The sequence below is a fragment of the Chiroxiphia lanceolata genome, chromosome 5, assembly GCF_009829145.1.
Source record: "Chiroxiphia lanceolata isolate bChiLan1 chromosome 5, bChiLan1.pri, whole genome shotgun sequence".
In the NCBI taxonomy this organism is placed as follows: Eukaryota; Metazoa; Chordata; class Aves; order Passeriformes; family Pipridae; genus Chiroxiphia; species Chiroxiphia lanceolata.
Window position 1 is genome coordinate 22757592 of NC_045641.1, and position 19662 is coordinate 22777253.

General features: G+C 33.9%; 1 protein-coding gene across 19 annotated transcripts in view; it reads left to right on the top strand.

Moving 5' to 3' along the window:
- CADPS2 (calcium dependent secretion activator 2) overlaps positions 1–19662 on the top strand; it is a 295682-nt gene that overhangs the window by 221013 nt on the left and 55007 nt on the right. For 7 of the 19 annotated variants that reach the window (XM_032687469.1, XM_032687472.1, XM_032687479.1 and 4 more), the window contains 4 exons: positions 1991–2011; positions 13325–13428; positions 14983–14991; positions 17009–17165. In XM_032687469.1, coding sequence (XP_032543360.1) covers positions 1991–2011; positions 13325–13428; positions 14983–14991; positions 17009–17165 — 291 coding nt within the window. The remainder of the gene's footprint in view (positions 1–1990; positions 2012–13324; positions 13429–14982; positions 14992–17008; positions 17166–19662) is intronic. The other 12 variants (XM_032687473.1, XM_032687477.1, XM_032687485.1 and 9 more) reach the window with 3 other exon arrangements.

Below are 19662 nucleotides of genomic sequence, written 5' to 3' on the forward strand. Positions count from 1 at the left end.
ATCCTGATTGTCTAAATTAATTAATGGGACAAAATATAAGGTTTGAAGGTAATCAGAAGTTTTTCTGGAATTTAGGTATGTTCTAGAAAGTAAATAATGAAATTAAGTAAAATTCTGCAAAAAAAAAAAATTACAAGGATACACAGTTTCAATTTACTATTTGTAATCCTTATGTAGAACAAAAAGGAAATCATAATAGTCTTGTCAAGACACATCTCTTATTCTGCATAAAGCAAAAAAAGCCTGAGATACGCCTGTACAGATATACTCAGGAGTAGAAAACTGTATGCACATCTATAGAACTGCTTTTTGGAGATAAAGTTAATTATAGGGAAATATTGAAAGATGAATTCTGTTTTTAAAAAATGATAATTTTTATGCATTTTTGATAGCATATATTTCTAGCAATACACTAGAAGAAATAATGTTAACATAGCAGCAAAATGAAGAAGCTTCATCTGTTTAGCAATATTGTAAAGCCAAGATTTTTTTCATTTCTGCTCAAATTCTCTGAAAAATATGAGTTAACCAATCTCACAAGGGATTAACAAAAGACCCATCTCATCACTATGGCAACCAGTATTATATCATGGAAGTAACAACATGAAACCATCTTAGTAACCAGTTTATCATAATTAATTATGATATCATGTTATGTTAAAGAAAAAAGGATGAATAATAAATCTATTCTGGAAAATGAAAAGAAAAAATAAGTGTTTTCATTATTTTTTATCTTTCTGTATTCAGAAAGGGAATTTTTAATGTTCAGTATTTAAGTCGTGTTGCAAACCTGTTGAAAAAATGGGTATAAAAATAGAAATATTTTTTTCAATATGACAGAAGCAAAAGATATATAAACTCACTGGCAATAAAATGATTTGGAAAAGTTTTTCGCAGTGATGTAAATTCATCTTTTCCTAAGATTTAAACTGTGGGACTTCCACTGAAAGTAGCAAAGTTTGGACTTTAAAGTATGCACACTGTTAACACTGCAGTAAGCTGTAACAGCACACAAAACTGTTGCCCATATTTTGACTTGCAAATTTCTTTTTGGATTTATTGCCTTTTGATTAGAACACAACTAGATTTCTTTAAGTAGTTTTACATTCATGTAATTGTAAACTCAAAGCACAATAGATCATTGCATATATAATGAGAAATAAGTACTTTTCTGAGAATAAAGTGGAATGCTATTTTAAAGTGAAGGACTCCAGCATCATAACATCAGAAAATTGAATGCACTGGTTTTCAGTAACGATGAGACCTGTGTCGGTCCCTTTCTGTACTCTGGCCATTACAAGCATTCTACATTTTTATCCATATATATGTAAGAGCTTTCAGCAATAGATTCCATTCTGCTTCTTTGGGTTTACAGAAGCATTATTGTATCTGTGCACTAAAGTTACATTCTTCTCTTGAAAGTAATTTATGTTAGTGTATGCATTAGATACTTACTCCAAATTGCATACAGAAAGCATATATTCCTTGTCTTTATAATATTCCTGAATTTCTCAAAATGTGGTTGTCATACATTCTGGAGATTTTTCTCCTTTGAATATTTCTTCAGTGAACAACATAATATCAGTCAGTCAAAATGTAACTGTTACATGATATCAGCTATAGACCAACAGTAAGTACCTAAAAAGCAGATGAAAATAAGGTTCTAGTAAAACTAATATTCTCATATTCTCAGTTTCTTGTATTCTTTTACTATTATTTATGTTTCTAAATTCCGAGACACAATATGGATGCAAGCTCAGTGTGTGAGCCTGAAATAAGGACTATATAGGACTAGTAAATACACATATACTACTTAAAAACATACACCATTTCTTCTTCACCTGACAAAACTCCTCCCTTGTGTGACGTACTCAAGATTTTAAGAAGATTTTTATCTCCTTATGTGGTATTTTTTCTTCCCTAATTAAATTAAATTAGTTTAATTTCTGTAATGATGTTTTTCTTCTCTCTTTTTTTTTTTTCTATTTAGCAACAGCAGAAAAGGACTCAGGTGATTACTGTTTGTGTGCATGTCTGCATGTATTACAGATGTAGTGTGTTGTGTCTGTTGTTTTATTATTTATTATTTTTGTTAATTTCTACAATACCAAGATACTGACCAGAATATTTGTGAACATTAAAATTAATTTTGTTGTAGTATAATCCATGAATTCTTCATTTACACTGATACTTAACTATGCTGTACATATTTATCAGCAATTTAGCTAATTTTCTGTTTTGGAATATGATGCAATTGTAGTTTCTGTGAAAGAGATATAACTAAATGATGGCAGAAAGTTTGTCTTTCTTGTTAAATTCAAAATCAGTTTGTGTATTTAAAGAAATGTAATTTCATAGTAATCAGCAACAATTGTATCTGTTTCATAATAGGACTGCTGGATTTATTGATGAAGGTCTTGCTAGGAGAACTACTTTTGTAAAACTGGTTTTGCGTTTCTCTGATATGGCTTTGTTTAGTGATATGTTTATTTTTCTAGTTACAGCTGAATCTTGAGAGGATGGTAGTTCTTTGTGTTCCTGATTTTATAGAAGCTAATATGGTGTATATTCTTCAGTAGTAAAAAAAAGGTTTCTCTAGTACGAGCACAGCTGAAGTAGTATTTGTGACTAAGTGGTACTGACTGTGTAAAAGTGTGAGGAATTGTGCCTATATACACTATGAAATAGATGTGCATACTGCTTTTTGTCACCTGACATATGCACATACCCGAAGAAAGATTGATCATGATGCTTTGTGGGGTTTCACAAATAATATCAACCACTGTTATGGGAAGGGGCATTGACCTGGTAGTACTCTCAGGATGAAATAATTTTCCATCTGGAAAGACAGACTGGTGTGATGACTATAAAGATTGCATGGATGTAGTTCAAAGAGGAGCTCCTTGGCAATGAGGAGCTTGAAAAATAGTAGCAAATTAATAAAACTACTTCCTTTGAAGTCTATGTTCGTAACTAAAGATTCCAAAGATTCCACTGATTTCCAAAACTTCCACTGATTTTTGTTTGAAAGCTTTAAATGCCCTGTAAAGAGAAGAGATCTATTTGGAATTCTTAGAAAAAGAGAGCCGACAATGCACTGGTGGTATGGCTATTTTTACTACAGTCTGTTAGGATGAGTTGATAGGATTGCTCAGGGAATCTGCTGACCCCCTCTGATCAACAGGGAGAGCTTCCTTAAGCAGACGATTCAGAGTGTTCGGAGGGTCCTTCAACAATTTCTCTGTGAAAGGACCCATCTCACACCATCAAATACAAATATACCCTAAGACAGTTTCCCTTCTAGGTAAGATACCTAAAGCTAGATAGAACAAATAATTCCAGTTGCTATTTTTACACCTGTGGTATTAAAGAAAATATCTCTTAAAATTGGGAGTTCAGAAATTAATTTGTTGAAATTAATTTGTGAAATGAGAAAAGTAATTTCAGAGAATGTGTCCTTTGACCTTTGCACTCTAAAACCTCATCTCTACACTTTTATATGATGTGTATCACCTCCAGTGCAAATCTTCCTTGTGACACACCCTTATTTTTCTTTCTCAGGCTCTTTATGTCAGAAACCTAGACCATTAAGCACAGATGACATAGTTACAGGCACAGAAAAAAAAAAAAAGACTACACCTGATTTCAGTCATTTTACATTAGGTTTATGCATGCTTTGAAAGAAACTATTGCCATGTTCTTAAGATAGGATAGCAAAGCTGTCCCTTAAGTGACCTGGCAAATAACTAGATTAGAGAATGGATGAGAGGCTATCACATATATCGAGTAAACAGAAATTCACTATGTGAGTTAAGTGAAGCTAGAGGTTTTTAGGCTGTGTCTATAATTTAGTTTCTTAATTAAATATGAGTTCTGACTAAAAATGCAACTAAAAATTAATCAGAAACCCAGGAAAAAATTATAGAAAGGAGTAAATAGACTGTGTTCACCAGAAATTTGTGTACCATTGAACCCATTTCTCTGATGCAAAAGATAAAGCCACTGAGGGGAATCCCAATAAAATTACATTTTAGCCTGGCTAATGGGGCCAAATCCTGCTCTTGTTGGTCTCACTATCTGGACTCCTACAGATTTCATAATGAACTTGATGTGCAACATGCTTAGCCCTAATACCATATGTTGCATTTTCGTGAAAAATGAGGAAGAACTATTTCTTGATAACTATTATTTACCCTTTGGCTTGTGCACTAGCTACTATATAAAGAATTGCAGGAGTGTCCTTGTTAGGTAATACAGAGGTGAACATGCAAATTCTTTCTGTTGAGAGAATCCTTTCTCAGCAGTGTGGTTGCCAGGTCCCTAGGTCTATTCTCCAAGTGCTCTCATTTTCAGTCTCAATTGAACAAGACTCTGAATGTTTTCCCGAAGACGGTGGTTATGTTCTTAATGGCAGACATGGTGGTATAAGCAGTACTTCCATCAACAATATTTGTTTACAGTCAGAATGACGTTTTATTTAGCACTCCCCTGTCGTTGTACTGTTATGAATATGGAACAGATTTTTTTTAACAAAAATTACATTTGCAATGACAGGGTTCACCATGTCATTCCTTATTACATGTACAGCTGAAATTCTCATGGAGCAGCTAATCTGCTCAGTCAGTATAATTGCCATTATGAGGAGAATACCAGCAAACCTACAATTATAATTTTGAACTGTATCTAAGAACTCTCATATAATGCCCTTGTAGTTTGCAGGAAGGGTTTATAATTTGTCAAGGATATGAATCACAGCATCAATATGGAAAGATCTCTGTTTAAGTATAACCCATTTTCATTTCAGCATATGCCACCTTTGAGACTTTACTACCTGAAAGTACTTTTTAGATAATTTTGTGTATGGCATGTTTTCCTGTTTTATTCAGCATTTAACTTTCATTAATTCTTCCTATAGATAATGTTGAACATAACTGGACCTGCTACATTCTGAGGCCAGAGACAAATAGCATTCTTTACATGCATTTTGTATACTTCCAATGAAGAGTCTATAGAAATTTGCATGCCTCCCTCATTTATTTTCTCTCTCCTTCAAAAAAGATGGCCTTCCTTATACAGATTTCTTAATTTTTACTTATATTTTACACACATCCATTAACACACACAGAGTATTAAAATACATTGTTTATTTCTTCTCAGAAATGAATGTTTTTTCCCCATTTAAATTTATTTGAAATCTGAATACCTGAGGAGTAATTAACTCTGCTATTGCTTCTGTTATTGTTTGAGAAGTGAATGAAACTTACACATAAATACATTTTTGAGCACAGGGACATTACTTTGCTGTACAGATACAAAAGGACTGGCTTAGGGATTAAAGTGGTAAATGGCTGTAAAGTGAACTGTCATTGTCCACCGATTAATTTCTGAGGCAATAGATAGATTGTAAAGATTTGACTTATTAGGTAGTTGTCTTTTAACTCATTATTTTTAAAATACTGTAGTAACTCACTATACTGCACTCCTTCTGCCAAACAGTTTGAATGAAAGGAATGGGAATAAATTCCATTAAAATCAGGGCAGATAGTTACTGTGTAGTGTGCAATTGCTCAAAGACAAATCACAGTTGTCATCCCAATATTTGTTTCTGTCAGACAGACTGCCAAAGGCTGAATAACTATTAACTCCATAAAAGAGAAGGTCAGGAGCAACTCAACAGTTTGCTATTTTTTAAAAGACATCGATCATTAACATACTCATTACATGTAAGTTTCTAAAGGATGTAAATTCCCTCAAGGCTCAGAAGGATCTGTCTGACTTAAAAAGAAGAACACTACAAACATTATTGAAGCTGAGAAGGCAAGTGGAGAGTCATTGTACCTGGAGAGGACTTGATTAAAGCTCTCCATGCATGTTCATTTCACTGAACAAACAAAAGCGAATGAGTTGCACAGTGGCATAGCATCTTCTTGGTCTCTGTTGTGTAACTAAATGGAAAGAAGGGGATATGGGCAAACATCCCTGATTTCAGTTTTGGAGCGGAAGTCTGTAAAAGAACTAGATTGTTAGGTTCACATCCTGATACTCTTGTAAACATACCTACATCCTCTTTTAACAGTAGGGCTGAGTCTGTCTTTGCCACTGTGCTTCCCCTTTTCCAACCCCTGCTTCAGCCACATGAGCATCCTTCCAAGTCCAGTTTGATCTATACGTGTATCAATCACCTTACATTAAAATTAATTCTCAATTTTTAGCATGCTAGCCTTGTCCTGTGTCCCAAATGAGGAAGGGATAATTCCATCCTTCATTAGCATTTCATCGTCTCCAGTTCCTGCATGCCCTGTGGTGCATTTTTAGACAAGAGTTTCATACTCATGCAACCTAGGCTTTCATCACCTTGTCTCAGAGTTTTAGCCTCTAGTTCTTCATTTTTATCATTTTAGGAGTCTTTCTTTTTAAAGTTTGAATTTCACCTTCTTGAACACTGGACTTCTTGAACTGTGCAAAGTCATCCTGTGACATGCCTTGCACAGTACTGGCAGGACTGTTATACCAGAAATGCTTCATCTGATATATTCAAGGAACACTTGTCTTCTGATGTCTGTATCGTGCTTGTGGCACACAGCTGTTCTGTGAAAAGTTAATTCAACCCAGTCTTTGGAGTCCTGATCGTTTCCAGCTGACATATTCCCAGTTTGTAGCAAATGTTTTTGCTGTTCATGTGTCAAAATGTATTGCTCTCCTTCTTTAAGTAGTTTAATATGTTTTTCTTTAATTCTTTAAAGTATTTTAATGTTTCTCTCTCACATTCTTTGGAATTATCCAATTCTTGTTACTGCATTTTGACCCTATCTATTACCAGTGTTTTACAACATTATCAGTGCACTCCTAATATTTATTCTAAAGTCATTGGTGAAAATATTAAGGAAGCCCAGATGAATCTTCAAGGAATCCCTCAAGCAACTTTTCTTTGCTCTTTCTCAACATGACCTGTTGCCTCTCACTTGAAGCATCTTCTTTAACCAACACATAGTTTCTTTTTTAATCCTCCTTTTCTTCATCTTAACTGATAATTTCCCCATGAGGCATAGTATCAAATACTTTAATAGTCAGAATAGGCGAGATCTACTGAATTTCTTTTATAAGAAAATATCCTATCAAGACAAGCTGCTGCACAAGTCTAGTTCAACCTACCTTTGCAAATCTGTTACATTTCATTCTGTTTTCTGTTTATTTTTATGCCCTCAATTAGTAATTTTTTTAAAAATTGTTTCAGTTAATAATTGCATCGCTTTTTCCTTCTCCCTACCTGCCAGCATTAGATTTGTTGTTGTCATTTTTCAGTAAGTCTCTAATATTTAGACTCTTAAGATTATTCTGTTTTTTAAAAATACTTATTACTAAGTCTGCACTTTCAAGTACCAGTTTTCTCTCCATCTAGTATATGAGTTATTCAGATCTCTTCATTCATGGAGCCTTGCAGTTTACCATGTTTCTTATCTCTGAGTTTTATTCCACTGGATCAGAAAGTGCTGAGAACACCAGTTCTTTCCCCCTTTGAAGAGAAATTAGAAGTGAGGGAAAGAAAGAAAATACCAACTGCACGTGTCTGTACTGTCAAAACCAGAATACAAAGAATCAAAAAATGCTTTGAACAGCAATAAAAAAGGAGATTTCTTTTAATCTCTGCCTTTTTTCAGCTATTTATACCTTTTTGAATTTGTTGTTCCAGTGCTTTTCCATGAGCCAATTCCCCTTCTTCAAAAAAAATACAAAAAAACCAAACACAGAGAAAAAAACCCCAAACCTGTGATTGCCCCATAAAGGTGATGCAAGTGAATACTATGATAAAATTTTAAAACCTGAAAATATTGTAGTGTGACCCACTTTATAAAATGATAGGTTGTGGGCTAGGAGATGTAAACTCTAACTTTCTACGAATCTCATAATCTCTCTGTACATAGCTGATAATGGTAATTGATTCTAATTTTTTTCTATAAGATTTAAAATGCTATTGAATTTTTAGAAAGCAGTTATGGACAGACTGGTTTCAACTTCATAATTAAGTGAAATTCTACTATTCATCTAAGGATAGATTTTTATTTTTTAATCAGAAAAATACAGAATGTCCTCCCAGATGTCCCTCTGTACTTTTTCATGCAGAATTAATTCTGTGAGAAGTTGCAAGAAAATCCAGTACAGTCAAATCTAAATTATCTGTGAGTGGATTATCCTAGTTGTGGATTAACTCTTCAGAGTCAGTTAAGGTTTAGTAACATTAACTCCAGTTTATTGATATTTGTACTGCTTTTGATATAAGTCTAGAAGCTATCTTGTGATTTTCACATGTGAAAAAGATCAAAGTAATGGTCCCTGTTGGAACAGAGTTGGATCTGTAAAGCCCAAATTGTGATGCATCTCTATTATCAAATGATATTATGTCCTGCTTTACTGTGGGGTGTCCCTGTCATCCTCTCTGCATCAATATGAGTTCACTCTCAAGTTCCTATTTGGAGTGGGCCAGTCAGATTCCTTGGCAAGATTTATGTCCCCCTACAGAATATCTATACAGACAAATTCTTTCAGGAACTCCAAAACTTGCTTAAACCATGCTGTGTATCCTGGAGAGAGTTTGACTGCAGGCAGTCATTGCATTATCTGCTCTTCCCTGCATCTACTTCTGGCACATGCATAGAAACAAGTTAGTTGATCTTCAGACACCTCCATTATTAGACATCTTGCACTTTCTCCAGGCTTTATTTAATGCTGGTAGCTTTAATGTTCAGTAGCACAACTCCTGAGTGCTGCCAGCAACCAGAGCAACAGTGCTGATGAAAATTAAAACAAATGCCAGTTGTCTTACATGAAGGATCAAAATGCGAACTGGATGTTCTGTTGCACTTTCACATAAAATGAGCTGGACCTCATCCTAAACTGCAACATCACCCCAGAAGTCTCCAGCCACATCTGTCTCTCTGGATGTGAAGGTTTCTGTAAGCCCAACAAGACTGTGAACTTGGGGATCTCTTAGCATACTTGCGTTTTTTCCAATACCCCTGCCATTGGTCTCTGGCCTTGAGACAGGTTGACTCTCCTGAGTGTCTTGTTCTGGATATGCCTGTTTGAAGAAAAGGAGGAAGGATGAAATACTAGGCAGGGAAAACCAGTAAGAGATGTACGCTGTGTCAGTGGGGGGAGACTGGCAGGCCATAGACAGGAATGTCATAGCTGCACTGTATTCATAACCAAGGAAAATTGCCTCTTTAATCAACAGATTCCTGTGCTCAGCAAATGTCAATGAGAAATTAATCACACATGTTTAACAGCTTACATGCTGGGGAGAAAATGAAAGAGGTGTATTGTGCATTTGTCTTCAAAGATAAACTCTCTTCTGGAAAGCAAGCTTAAGTTAGGTTTTAGAGACAGTGTTATTAGGTTTTAGACATCCTGATTGTCTCAGGAAAGGAGGACTGGCGAGAAGTTCCCAGACCTGTATGACACAGCAGGTGAGACTGGATGATCTGACAGTCCCTTGTGGCCCTAGGCTCAATCAGTCCATGAAACAGTCACTTTTTCATTTCAGCAGTGGTTTAGTCAGTTAACTTAGCTCATTTGACAATATTTTCTCGGTACCTGTGTGATTCACTGGTAATGCATACTTGAGAAAGCATCATTATTTGCAAAGCCTGGTTTGCTTTTTCGTTTCAGCGGAAACCAAAGATGAAAACAGATGATTGATGGCTTTTTGTGTTTATTTTCTAAAAGATGTCAAGCAGGATATATACTGTCTCGACTCCCACTGCAACTTGTTAGTTTGAGCAGTGTAAACACATCTTAACAACCCTTAGTAATTGTGAGAAGAAAGACATCATGAATATAATGAAAACTGACAGCACTGATTTCCATTCCTATAATTCTTTTATACTTACAAAGCCAAGCACAGTATTTTGTTCAGGTATTTTGGAGGTTCTAAAACTTCCAGATAAGAATTTATTGCTACTCATATTTCATATATATTACTTGCTTAGTAAAAAAAAAAAAAAAAAAAAAAGAGTATTTAATTTTTTATGTTTCAAATTACTTCATAGACCCTTGTTTATATACCCATGTAAATGGTATTTATCCATAAAACATACTGCTTAGAATTTGAAAGTGAAAACTCTTTAGTTACAGAGAAAAATGACTAGCTGATGTGGCAACTTAGAGATGGAAAAGAAAGCTTAAGATGAAGCTTAAGTGAAATGTAGGGAAGTACATACCATCCAGAAGAAATTGTCTGAACTGATTTATTCTGTGAATAAGTAAATGACAACAAAATTAGAGAGATTTGTCCAAGGATGGAGAGTGAGTGCAATTCTCTGCCACCTTTTCTTATGAACAAATCTCATAGGAAAATCATGATTTTTAAAATACTGTGAAAAGCTGTATGAAACATCAAGACTAATTTGTTTGGTTTTAGCAAGCAATAAATTGTTTCAGAGTAAGCTAGTAAATAGTAAATTGCATGGTGAGTTTTATGAAAAGTGAAACTGGAATTCAAATGTTTCCCACATTTTTAATTATTCCTCCATGAAACATCATTCAGAAACTTGCCATACTCACCTCAAAGGAATATTTACAGTTTTCTTACTCTCTTTCCTCCTAAACATGCTAATTCTGTTGAAGAAACTAATCCTGAACATTAGTCCCATAATGACTGAAAATTACAGTTTCTATTTTAAGTAATTTATCACGACTGATTTATTCTTATGGCAGCATCATGCCTGATCATAAGTAGGTCTTCTCCTTCCTAAGTGTTCCCACTTAGGGAACACTGTATTCCCATATTGCCTGTGTGGGAACACTTCTGATCCCGTCTTTCATCCTTCATTTTATTAGGCTTATGATGCCTTTCAGACAAACACACCAAAAAAACCAGACTCTCCATTCATTTCCATTTCTGATCAAAATTCTTCACTTCAGCACATATGATCAGAACTGAGTTTCATTAGTGCCCTGCTCAATTGAATTGCTACTTGCCTGAGACAATGTTTCTCTTCATCATGATCTCATCAGAGTGGTGATGCAGGATAATCTCACAGTTAGCTAGTAAATCTTTTTTCTCCTGCTCTCCATAGTGAGAAAGGAGAATGCAAAAATGTAACATGAGATTCAATATAATTATTATAATTACTTCCTTAATAATTTAGAGGAGCCCTTCTAGGATATAATTTTTGAATAGTTTACAGCTTATTTAGTTTCATTAGGAATGAATGCCATTGCAAATGCAATTATTTTGTTTACTTGGTTAGTAGTAAGGTAATGAAAATCAGGGTGAATTCGAAATAAAATTAGTCGTTTATTCGTGTTAATGTATGAATAGTACTTGCTGTGTGTTCAGGGCAGAGAGGACATTGACCACTAGAGGAAACAGTAGTTTCAGTCCAGGATAAGTGTAGAAACCACGGGTTTAGTTTGAATCCAATAGTAAGTAGTCTGTATACTATAACCTAAATAATAGGGACTAGACCAATCCTTCCTAATCTCACTTGATTCAATATAGTTGTTATTATATTCATAAAATTGTTCTATAGTATAAAAATTGCAAATTCAATACAGTGCAGTGTTGATAACAGTGATCTTGGCATTATGAATGTAATTTTGTGTCCTGGTCTACATTTTGTGCTTGGCCCATGTTCCTACAATAAGTCTTTTTTGAGTTAGATAGTGGTTTTGGAAAACATATTATTTCAATGTGTCTGGTTGTATGGTTATTTTAATAAGATTTGAAAAAATTCTTCTTAGTTGCTTCAATAAATATTTTACCTGCTTTGTTTTTTCATGAAAACAATGTGGGTTTTAATTTACCGTGAAGTAGATGTTTGCTGGACATTCTAATCCAATGTTTCTTCAAAGATTGCATCAAAGCTGTATATTTTATCACTGTACTATGCATCAGTGTGTTAGTGCTGAAGAACTGGACAAGATCACCTGCCTTTAAAATGTCTGGAAAGTTGCTTTGACCTGCCAGAAATGTTAACTGTTAAAAACATTTATTGCATGCAGATTGATATTCTTACTGAGGGAGATTATGTAAATTGTTTAATTAATCTGCTAATGTTCTATGTCACGATGAATGCAAAGTTGGACAGAAATTTCAGCAGAATTTTCTATGTATGAAGATGTGTATTCATGTAAGTTGCTATTCATATGATCCATGAACATGCACAAAAAATGAGAAAATAGGATTCCTGAGACCCTCACTGACATTTTATTATCAGCTTCATAAGTCGTCTGCAAAACTGGTTAATGTGACCATACTTTATATATGATTATATTGTACATCATTTCCATCCATCCCATAGTTTATTTTTAGCAAAACAAGCATTGTTAAGTAAACAAGGTTCGATACCTAATGCTAAAGTTACTCGTAACAATGCAAATTATGTAGTTGGACAAATTACTTTTATTGATTAAACCGTGATTGTAAAAAATTTCAGTTGGACTCTTCCTTTATCTTCCATGACTCTTTCTGGGATCTAGTCCTATGATTATTTTTTTTAATTGAAAACTAATCAGTGTTTAATTTCCTTGTAAGAATTTTAGTTACAGTTGTTTTACCTTTGATATTTCCTTTCTTTTTGAAGTCTACTGTGTAGAATGAGTGACCCTCATGTCTTTTGTGACTTTTGCATTTATGCTTCTTTTATGTGGAGTTTTTATTAGGCTTGTGTCAATTATGTTATAACATCCTTATTTTATAATGCTACTTTTCATTATGGTACTGAAAAGAATGCAGATTTATTCATTGCTGAACAGCAAGTAGAAAATTAGTTTTTTCAATAATTAGTTATTAGAAATTAGTTGTATGAATTATTGTGGTTTACACTTTTCCTATTTTTAAAATATGCCTAAAATGGAACATCTTATTTAGATGAAACATTTGGAATTTTTGACTGCTGCAAAACACGTGAATCTTGCTGATGACAGTAATGAGTCATCTGGTAAGAATGAGATGGTACTGACAATAACAAAAAAGGTCTCTACTGTGTGCTGTCTTTGTATATATGACTTTAGAAAGAAAAAGGACTTCCTTATTGCAGAAGTTGAGCATCACTGATGCACCTCTTATTTCTCACGTATCAAATAGATAATGTTTACAGTGATCAGTGATGCTTTTGTGAGTTAAGTATTTTCTCTTTCTTGTGATCTGGACATTCAGCTCTGTTTATGTGTATTAAATGATTATCCTTAACGTTTGAAATTGCTTATAGTCCAGAGAATTGTCACTTTGCACCATTCCTATTAGTTTCTGACATAATTTTCTCTTACTGTAAATCATATTTGTAACTAAAGCAATTTCAATTTGCATTTTATACTCATATAGAGACCATGAACCAAGCAACACCTGCTAGAAAACTGGAAGAGGTTCTTCACCTTGCAGAACTCTGTATCGAAGTATTGCAGCAAAATGAAGAGCATCATTCAGAGGTGAGGCTGTAGCTGCATTTGCTGTAGAGGATGGTTTGTTCCTAGATTTTTTTCTCCTCTGATGTGAAGCAAGTGTGTCAAGAAACATTTTAGCTTTACTTTCTGACATATGTTTAAGGCAGTTCACATTTACAGAGGAATGAGAGACTTGAAGCTTATGAAAAGTGAAGTGAAATAAAACTCTACTTGAATTCGCTTGAATGAACTGTAGGTTTAGAAATGAAAATTAAAGAGCATAAAAAAGAGAAAGCATCTTTGTGCTGGAGGTGGTGAAATGATTTGGAAAATATTCGTAGTCTTATACAGTTTTCCTTCCAACTTTTCACCTCTCATTCAAAATAGAAAGAAAATGTAACTGAATGCTTGTTTTCATCATGCTGTACAGATCTAGATTATCGATCTAAAAATAATGATAGTTATGGTAATTGCATTCACATTACTCTTCTGTTTATTGGAAAAGTATGCTTTTAAACTTGTGCTTTTTAAAATGGCATTGTAAGGTAGAAGAAATAAAATAGAACAATTTTATGTTTCTTAGTCTCATGTCTTTTCCTTCATGATGCAGAAACCACAATATTCAATATTTGGAATTATGGCACCTTTTATATCAAGGAATTACAAAAATAAACTTGGCCAGATACACACAATTTTATATGTTATAGACATTTCATTAATAAATACAGTTTTCTAAGGTTCAGGAAGTTGTTTTTAAAATGTTCTCAAAAACTCAATAAATATTTTTTTAAAATATGCAAAGGAATAAACATGATTTAGAAGACATAGTTATAAAATATGATCATTCAAAACATCTGGCTTTATATCACACTGTGGAATCTAGTTTTTAGCTTACATCTGTCATGTGTGAACTTGTTATAGATGTTTTATCTTATACTGAAGAAACAGCTGTTTTGATGATTTGAAATTAATTCCCTGGAGGTCCTGTTCTACACTACCATTGCCACTGTGTTACACCGTAATGACTACTTAATAAAATGTATATATTGTCGTCTTTGTCTTTTGAGGACCTGCATTACTTTAAGAATAATAGACTTCTGTGGAAAAGAATACAAAAAAAACCCCAAGATCAAGTCACACCTGCATGATTAAACATCTCTGTTCAAAAATTCATTTCTTTGCTACTTATTTGCAGTCAGAGATGTGATGTTTTTCAGAAGGGTAAATATATTGCATGTGTCTTCAGGAAAATCTATTCAGCAAAAGTTTTCAATCTCACCTAAGATAGCTTGAAAAGAATAAAGATCATTTTAAGACTATTTCCCCCTTCATTCATGTAATAAATGTTCAATTTTACTAAAATTTATAGAGCATATGGAATGTCAATATTAAAATATATCTGTGAAAAAGATCAGAAAATTATACATTCCCTACTCAAAACTGAATTTTAAGTATGGTGACTTCACATCATAATATTAAGGAAATGTTCAGTGATGGTAGAGTTGATGAATCTCTAAAATAGTATATCACACTTTTAATACTAGATTTTTTTTCTTTTTTTTAATTCATAACATTTACAAATTTCGGGGATTCCCAAAGGGAAGAGAGGTATGTGATTCCTGATGAACTAAGCATTATTTTTCACTGCTTTTATCATGGAACTGTGTCTTGAACCTGTAGCATAAACTGTTTTGATGATTTCCGATGTTGTATAGCCACATTTGTCTGTCTTCTAGAATCTAAGAACTTCATTCTTGTTTTAATCCAGTCAATGTTTTTGTTCTCCTAGAATGTGTGTCACCAATCGCGAGTTGCTTTTAGCCTGTTTTCATATTATCCATAACGACTGTGCTGTAACATTTTTTCTCTGTTCTTCTTCCTTGCTGCCTAAGTAATGATGGGTAGTTCTTGAGAGAATCAGAAAAATTTCTATCTGAGTTCAAAGTGTCATTTGCAAAGGGCAAGCAAATGGAGAGAAAGCCTGCTCATTTTCTAGTTTTGGTTTTGCTTTGCTTTGAAAAGTTGGCAATGTTTTCTGAAAGGAGTTCTGCATGCCTGGAAGGGTCACCTGCCAAAGCCTGTACACAATTTTTTTGCATTCAGTTATTTTCTAGGGTCTATTGCTTTAATGAACTCCCATTTATACAGGATTTATTAATAAGAAACTTTTTCCAGTTTGATGAGAAAGGCTCCATTTCAAACTCCTGCCAAAGTTTTTGAAGCCTCATCTGTCCTCACTATGGTGCCAATCGTCATCCTTCAATACTGACACCGCAACACACAAAGTACTTTTCAGCAATAGCAGAGGATGCTTAGCATTTCTTTAAAACCTCTTGCCAATTCATCATTTCTCCATTTGCCCCATGTCAGAAAGCACTACAGGCAGTCATCAGAAAGTCCAGGATGCAAAAGCGTACTTGTAGATCACTTTACAGAAGTTGTCTTTTATTTGATGACTTTCAGAACTGAGTACATAATTCTACATTACCTAGGACTTACATTTCAGAAATGCAAGTGAGAATTTCTGTGACTTTATTTGATGTTGTGGGGACTCAGCACTTGTAGATCAAGCTACATATGTTCCATGGTGGCAACTCAAAAATATTCAAAATTAGATATTCAAAATGAGTGGCTTTGAAAGCAATGACATTCTCCTATCTGCTGTGTGTAGGCATTTCTCACTGTCAGACATTTTTGTAAACTCTGAGCAAAACACTCTCAGCAGTATTTGATATTCATCCTATTTCATGAACTCACTTCACCTTCATCTTTAACTCCAGGATCATACAGGTCCCCCTGACCCAATGCTCAGCTTCAATAGTGACCTTTAAAAGCATAGGTTTATGTGATAGTGAAAAGGTACAATTGTTACATGTCTTTGATGTGGAGCTGGCTTTACTTGCTGACACTATTTTTCACAGATTTCTTCTCTTCTTTAAAGTTAGGATTATCTAAGGATATAATTTTTTTGCCAGAGAAAACTGTGTATTCCAATATGTTAAATTACTGAAAATGAATATAACGTTAGTGAACTTCTCAAGATGTACTTACAGCATTTGCAGAAGGAAAACTGGATGCCTTTCTTAGAGAAACCAACATCTTTAAGGCAAAAATAGGAACTAAAAAGCATGCTGTAGCTGTTAAAATTTTTTTCAGACTTCAGAGAGTAAAATTTCACACTAAAACCACCCCTTCTGATTACTAAATGAATGCAAAAGTATTCATAAACATGTATTTAAAAATTAATTCATCTGATTACTACCAGCTTTAGAATTGAATGAAAACAAAAGAAGCATATACAATAATTCTTTCAAGGATAAGCCTTCATGCTTTTATTTGCTCTCTGGCAAATTATTTGCTCTCTGGTATTTATACTCCTTTTTTTGGGTTTTTTGTGTTATATTTTTGTTCTGATGATATCACCTTTCCCAGCATAACCTGTTTGATTTCCTACATTTTTGATGCAAGGTTTTATAAAATATTTTCACATTTTTCACTTTGCCCGTTCTTCCTCTCCAAATGAGATAGGACATGACATGACATACCCAGATATATTTTTTCGAAGATAAAACATATTGCATTCCTTTGACTCGTGTTTAGTAATTCTATTTTGTCATGTTTGCAGGCATTTGCTTGGTGGCCAGAATTGTTGGCTGAGCATGCAGAGAAGTTTTTGTCTTTGTACTCTGTTGATATGGATTCAGCACTTGAGGCACAGCCGCAGGACTCCTGGGACAGCTTCCCACTTTTCCAGCTGCTGAATAATGCCCTCAGAAATGACAGTAAGTTCTACGTTTTTTTACATATTCTATGTGTTATATTTTTTTATGTGCTCTCACTTTAGAAATGTGTTTCTAAATAATATAATGGTCAAAATAAAAGTGACAGTGTCTATTTTTATGATACATGTCCTGGTGCACCATTTCTTGGAAGTTTCTCTCTATTCTTGCAGCATTTCAGTCCTTGTTCTGGAAATCCCTTAACCATTTAGTATTCACAAATTACACGGTTTTGAATCAATTATGTCCAAGTAGTGTAAGATGCACTGATAGTTTGTATTTAATCTATACTGCTTAAAAAAAAGTTGTAGTCTTAAAAAATGTTTCCTTCTAAGCCTCCATGTAAACTACTTCCAGATTAGTTATGTCTATAAAGGTATTGTAGGCTTAGCATGAATGGAGTGAGATACACACAACAAATGTTCCATTTGGATCCTTTGTTGAATCAACTGCATCTTCAGAAACTTATTAAAAAAGCCATGATGTTGTCATTTAGGCTCAATTTAGAAGGCTGCTCAGAAGGGTGTAGGAATTGTTCAATCTTGTGCAGACCCTAGAAGACTTAGACTCCTATACAGTGGATTGTACACTACTTTCAGTGGGTGTCTGATCATCTAAAATCCTGATGAAAAATCTGAAGCCTATATTCAGGTGTCTTTCCTACCATCTTATATTTTCAGTTTAGGAAGCACATCCCTAGTTGTGATGTTACATGAACTTAAAACAATTATTTGGTTGCTGAAAACCCTGTAGGTATTTTAGAGTAGTCTTATAAGAAGGATTTGTGATACCAGTTTTAACTACATTATTGTGTCATTTGTGTTCCTTTGAGGTTTAGTTCCAACCTGAGAGAAGTGTTAGAAACAAACAAGGGTTGTCCTCATATGCAAAGAGATTCCTGATAGGCTACTAATTTTTCTTTCCTTAAAAGTATAAGTGGATAATAATGCTAAATTATTAAAATAGAAAGACATTTAATGAAAACTTTCATGTTAAAACTATTATCATAAATATTGTAAAACTTTAGCTGGAGGATATGAAACAACTGTTGTATGAAATATCACACCTGTATACCAATTTCAACAATTCCCTAATGGTAATAGATATAGTAAATTACAGTTTCTGGCGAGTGAAAGCCATCTGGAAAACTATACACTTTTTTTCCCCCAGAACTACTGGAAAGCAACCATGGAAATTAGTCACCTTCAAATCAGTGGATATGTTAGCAAGTGGCAAGTGACCATTCTACCAAGAATTGATTCCCAAGTGGAACATACCTCAGTGCTTATTCTTTAATTAACAGCCTTTTCACCTTGTAACGCCATTAAAGCTATTAGAAAGTGCTTCCTGTGCTTATATTTTACAGTTTTCTAAAGTAAAATAAATAATTCTGGCTTTACTCTAAGTGAAAATCTTTTCCTGAAAACTATCACTTTCATAAAAATATATTTAGAAAAAAAAATGTAAAAAGGGAAAAACTGGAATGTGGTCTCATGAGGATAAAAAGGCTAGTGCTAATAATTAACAAGGAGAGTGAAGTGGAGTAAATTAGCCATAATAGAGCCCACAGTGACTGGCAAAGTCACCTCTCATTATCAAAAAACTCATTAGGAAATGAAGAGGTGGAAATCCCACTGGGTTATTCTCACTCTCTGGCTATATCAGAGATTACTTTTCAGATTTCTTTGAAATGAAGAACTGTTAGGTCACCATATTGCATATTAGGTTAATCTTCAGTGAAATTTGGAGGACTGACGCCTGCACGTTATTCTATCTCAAGAGCTTTAAATGAGCTCTAAATCTTCAGTGCAGGAATCAGTTTTCACATAAACCTGACATAAGAGAACTCTTAACAATAAAGAAAACATCTTACATTTACAGCATTAAAGGAAACTTACATGTAAGACTATTTTTATAACTATGTCACTAAAATATAATATGAGAAAGACTGTGAGATAATGAAAATGCATAGTCTTGGCTATTCAAATAATAGTGAATGTGTTATTTTACATAGCGTATAAAACATTGTAGAAGATTCAAGGCGAATACTTCAAAGCCAATATTCAATTAACAATGAGAAGAAAATGTATTTCCCAATACAGCATTTAACTTTTCATGAATTAAGAGAGGGGAGGATAGGGAAGTCTTGACTGAAGCTTCTCGTTTCTATTATGAAGGACTCCATTTTGTGTCATCTTTAGATTCTTCATTTTTTTCTGACCTAATTTCACAAGCAAAAGTTCATCAGTGATTGCATTCCTGTTGAATCTAACTGAAGAACTGCTTTTAAAAATGAAGGGAGTAGTATGATCTTCCCATCTTATAAAATATTTCAGCTTTTCTCATGAGACCTAACTGCAAAAAGTGATTTAAAAAATGGCATTCACTGCAACGATGAATAATAGATTGAAGATAAATTTGTTGTGATTTCTCAAAATGTAAAGGTTTGAAAAAAATTATTGTAGCTGCTTTTATAGTATACATTTTAATGATCTCAAGA